Below are 4,350 nucleotides of genomic sequence, written 5' to 3' on the forward strand. Positions count from 1 at the left end.
CTCTGCCTGATGATGTGAGAAGCTGCAGCTCTATCAGGACTTCAAAACCACCTTGAAAAGACTGTTAAAAGCTGCTCAACTCTGTACTCACTGACCGTGAAATCCGGATTTTAAATTTGTCTTTAATTTGACAAGCATTCACTACTGTGTGTATTGTGCGTGTATTTTTCGTGTAGTAATATGTTGCGTTGTCTATCTCACATCTTCTTCGTGGCATCACTTTATGTTTTTAACGTGCAGTTGTGGGTATTTTGTCTTGTGTGGGTTTTTTTTTTCTTTTGTTTTCTCTCTTTTTTTTGTACAACTTTATATCATGTCATTGTGCTGTAAATTGTTCTGACCTGCTGAAGGACTGCAGATGCGAATTAGGTTTAAGCTATAATCTGGTACACTGCATCAAATGGTAAAACGTATGTTTTTTTACTGTACATGGTCCCTTATAAATAAATAAATTACAGCAATATTTGTGTAGAAATTAATTCCTGTCTCCATTCATGCTTTAAACACTGATAGCAGAAGGAGGTAACTGCTCTGGTTGTCCATTAGCTGTGATGATGACGACAATTATGATGATATAGCAACAGTTATGGTACATGTTGTTTTGTAGTATGATGATGTTCATAATGATAATGTTGATGTGAGAGTGACACTAACAGTACATATTGTACTGCTATACTACAGCATCGGCCTTCATGATGCCCGTCCTGATGCTGCATTTGTGACTGTCATGACCAGCTGATTGCACTGTTTACTACACTGGAAATGGTTTATGTCATCAGGAGATGTTTTTCATATTTAACGCTCACTGAATTATTATAGGCTCTATAGAGTTCTGGTGGACAATCATTAATCTGCTCCTGTGGAGCTTGAATGTGCACAGGTGCAAGTCACCCGCTGCACAGATCAATGCCAATTAATGAATGTTTCTGTGTCATACTGTTTGTGCTTTATGTGTTTTTATTTATTAATTTTTTTCACAAATTGCCCTCTGTGACAAGCAATAAATCGTCATTTGCCTCATTTGCCTAAAATACCTGAATCTTTCTCTGTAGGGCTGGCACTCCTGGATCCAGTCAAGTTCTGGTTCTGGTCCTGGTCCTGATTCTGTTTTGGTTCAACCTGGGCCTTCAGCAGCTCCAGAGCCTCAGCCAGGTCATTACGAGTCCTGAGGAGATATTTTGGATAGGTGGCTCAAACAAGATACAACATAATAGGAAGGCAGAATTTGATAAGACTTGATGGTGAACTGACACGGCACTGCAGGCTGTTATCCAGCATGGTCAAAAAAATTAATTTATTTACAGAAATAAGTCCAGAGTGTAGTTTGCGATAAGCCAAGGTTGGCACGTTAATTTGCAAGGTGAACCTAACCAATCATGATTAGAAAAAAACAGCTTTAGAAGATCCAAAAAACAATAACAAAAGGCGCAGCATGAGACACTGGTGCCACCAGTTGACACAGAATGAGAGGTGTGTCCACAGTAATACCTGACAATGCACTTCCAGGTGGATCCGTCCAGATCGTCCTGCTCCTCTGTGTACAGCCGGATGTTCTGCTCCTGGTCCAGCTGGAGCCAGTACATCAGGCCCTGCTGGTCCCGACCTACGGGCTGCAGACGCATCTTCTCTGGGTCCTCCTCATTAATTGCCATCTTGAACTTTAGGTTGTCATCGAACTGACACTCGCAGAGATACTGAAGGGTAAACAAAATAAATGTGTTCAGAGAAAGAGGAGGGATTTGAAGGGGGGCAGATGGGGGGGATGCTATAGGGGTGACTAAATCTGCACACAGACAGCCAGTACATTATTGTGGCTGGTAAAAATATGGCAATATTCAGAATTTGATAGGGGTCATGTAAACAGCATTCCGCTTGGATATTCAGAATTAGTCCTTTGTACAAATTTAGCATTTTCTGATTGAGACACATGGAATATACCAATATTATTCTGGATTTAGGAGCAGTCTATGAACATGTAGACAGCACATTCAGAATATGTATCTCAGTGGAGGTTTTTACTGCAGTTTGCGACACACGGCCTGTTGCCTGTTTACTGTCGACCCTACGTGTTGCCATGGATGCTTTGTACATAAACCAACTAGCCAGCAGTTTGAGTGCTGTGGGGTAGAAATGCATGCCTAAAAGAAAAGCCCACATTTCTGGTCTGAAGGAGAAACACACCTACTTTTAAAGATGATGAAGGACTTGGATATCAACAGACCAACCTTTTCAAGGAGGTGGTTGAAAGACTGTAAGAAGGTGGCTTTGATCGCAAGGTCTAACAATTTTGCGACTGGAGAGAAGATCTAAAAAAAATCTTACACAAGTGTGAGTTTTCAAACCAGTTTGGTATTAAGCCAAACAGTGGACCAGTTTACCGAATTTTACCTGAGAGGAACATAATGACACCGTGTCACTACAGAAAACAAACAATTGACTATTACGTATCATCGCATAATACCTGAGCTCTTTGCCCACACTCCATGCACTTTTGTTATTTAATGTAAACAAACCACCTGTTGGAAACTAGTGGCTTTGTTAGTACGTTTATAATCATAATATTCTTTTAATCACAAAGTCATATCACTTGCAATTTGACTCGGATTACACCCTGTGACTTAGGCTTCTTTTAAAATTGTCAGATTGTGTCATATTGACAGATGCCAGTTCAGCAGGTCTGCAAAAAATCTAACCGGTTTAAGCTGGTACATCAGACTGGACTGGCAAAAGTGGGAAATCCAGCCAACTCTTGTTGTCAATTTGACACAAAGATGTAAAACAGCACAAAAAGCCGTCGTTACATTTCTTCATATTTTGATGTAATAAACAAAATATTAGGTCAGGTTAATCAGAGGACGTACAGCTACATATAAATAGGAATATTTGTGGAATATTCATTTTCACTGGCCATGTAAACAGCTTAGAAGGAATATTGTATTGGAAATCGCTGCAAAAACAAGGCATGTCATACTTTGAGGATACATGACTTGCACTCCATGGACATCTCCTGGTAGCCCTTCTGTTCCAGCTCCCATGCCCAGGTACTGTTCAACTCCTGGCAGACCTGCACGAGACAATGATTAGATACAGTCAATCCATACAAGCCTGTTTGCACAAGTTCACTGCTTCAATGCTGATATTGAATTGAATTGAAACTTATTTCAAACATGAAAAAGAGGAAACAAAATAATGAACATAAAAACATACACAGACATATCTGAAAAGGAGTGGGAATACATGAAAACTCATTAAATCCCCCCCCTTCTCAATCAGTTACTGAAAAATAACTGACCCACTTCAATTTTTATATGGACTGAATTTTCTTAAACTATATACAATTATGTATAAATTATATGTAAACATTTTTACAATGTTATTTAGAGAAAAAGAGGAAGAGTTAAAAAAGAGGAAATAATACGACAAAAAGTAGAAAATAAATAATCATACAATAATGCCTGTAAACCCCTGGTGACTGTCGAACCCCTTATTTGCCCATATACCTTATGGAATAGTTTAAAAAGTAACTACATATAATTACTGCACCTTTGCACACTGACATTTTATACACTACGTAGTATTTATGTATTTTTTTGTATTTATAATTTAGTATTTATTTCTGAGATTTTTTGTTTTCACTATGGATATTTACAGAAGTGCTTTTATGGTAATCTGTGGTTAGCTGTGAAAGAACTGCCATAATAAATGTACTTTCCTGTGAAGGATTAATACAGTATCAGTCTGTCTGTCTATCCTATCTATCTATCTATCTATCTATCTATCTATCTATCTATGTCTGGTATAATCTTCTTTCAAATATCTCCTCCATCTCTTGACAACAAAATAAGTAAGGCCCCATAGTAAGAGGGAAGTTCACAAACACACACATACATGAAGCCCTCACCTTGGCCAGGTATTTTTCCCAGCGGTCTGCAGTCACAGACCTCCCCAGTTTTCTAAGCAGCTTCACATGGAGCTCCACAAGGGGTTTAGGAACTGGAAAACACACAGGGTGATCAGACACATGACACTTTTCATCCTAACTTTTTACAACAAATGATCGTCCTGCTGGGAGAACAACATTAGGGTTGTTTTTCTATAGCTGACCCTGATCTCTTACCTCCCTGTTAAGGAGGCTAAAGGGGAAAGATCTTTCCCCTTCCGGAGATCAATCATATCACAAAACACAGGAACACAGAGTTTCAATCTAAACAACACTGGTATTTTTATTTCACATTTCTCTCAGCGGCTGTTGGAAAAATGGCCAACCACTGGTGGATGAATAAAAAGGAAAATGACTTTTATGATCCAAGCTGTGAATGTAAAATCAGTTCATACAGACTCAAAACCGCT

At 38.9% G+C, this 4,350-nt stretch overlaps 1 protein-coding gene across 1 annotated transcript; it reads right to left on the reverse strand.

Annotated features, from left to right (window-relative positions):
* Window positions 1–80: 80 nt before the first annotated feature.
* Window positions 81–3,993, reverse strand: LOC121964454 (remodeling and spacing factor 1-like; the record flags this gene model as incomplete). The annotated part of the gene is made up of 4 exons (XM_042514661.1): window positions 81–1,165; window positions 1,489–1,694; window positions 2,972–3,064; window positions 3,902–3,993. Coding segments are annotated over 4 exons (539 nt in total), but the record flags the coding sequence as incomplete, so codon positions are not given.
* Between the last annotated feature and the right edge of the window lie 357 nt (window positions 3,994–4,350).

The sequence above is a fragment of the Plectropomus leopardus genome, unplaced genomic scaffold, assembly GCF_008729295.1.
Source record: "Plectropomus leopardus isolate mb unplaced genomic scaffold, YSFRI_Pleo_2.0 unplaced_scaffold15671, whole genome shotgun sequence".
Lineage (NCBI taxonomy): Eukaryota > Metazoa > Chordata > Actinopteri > Perciformes > Serranidae > Plectropomus > Plectropomus leopardus.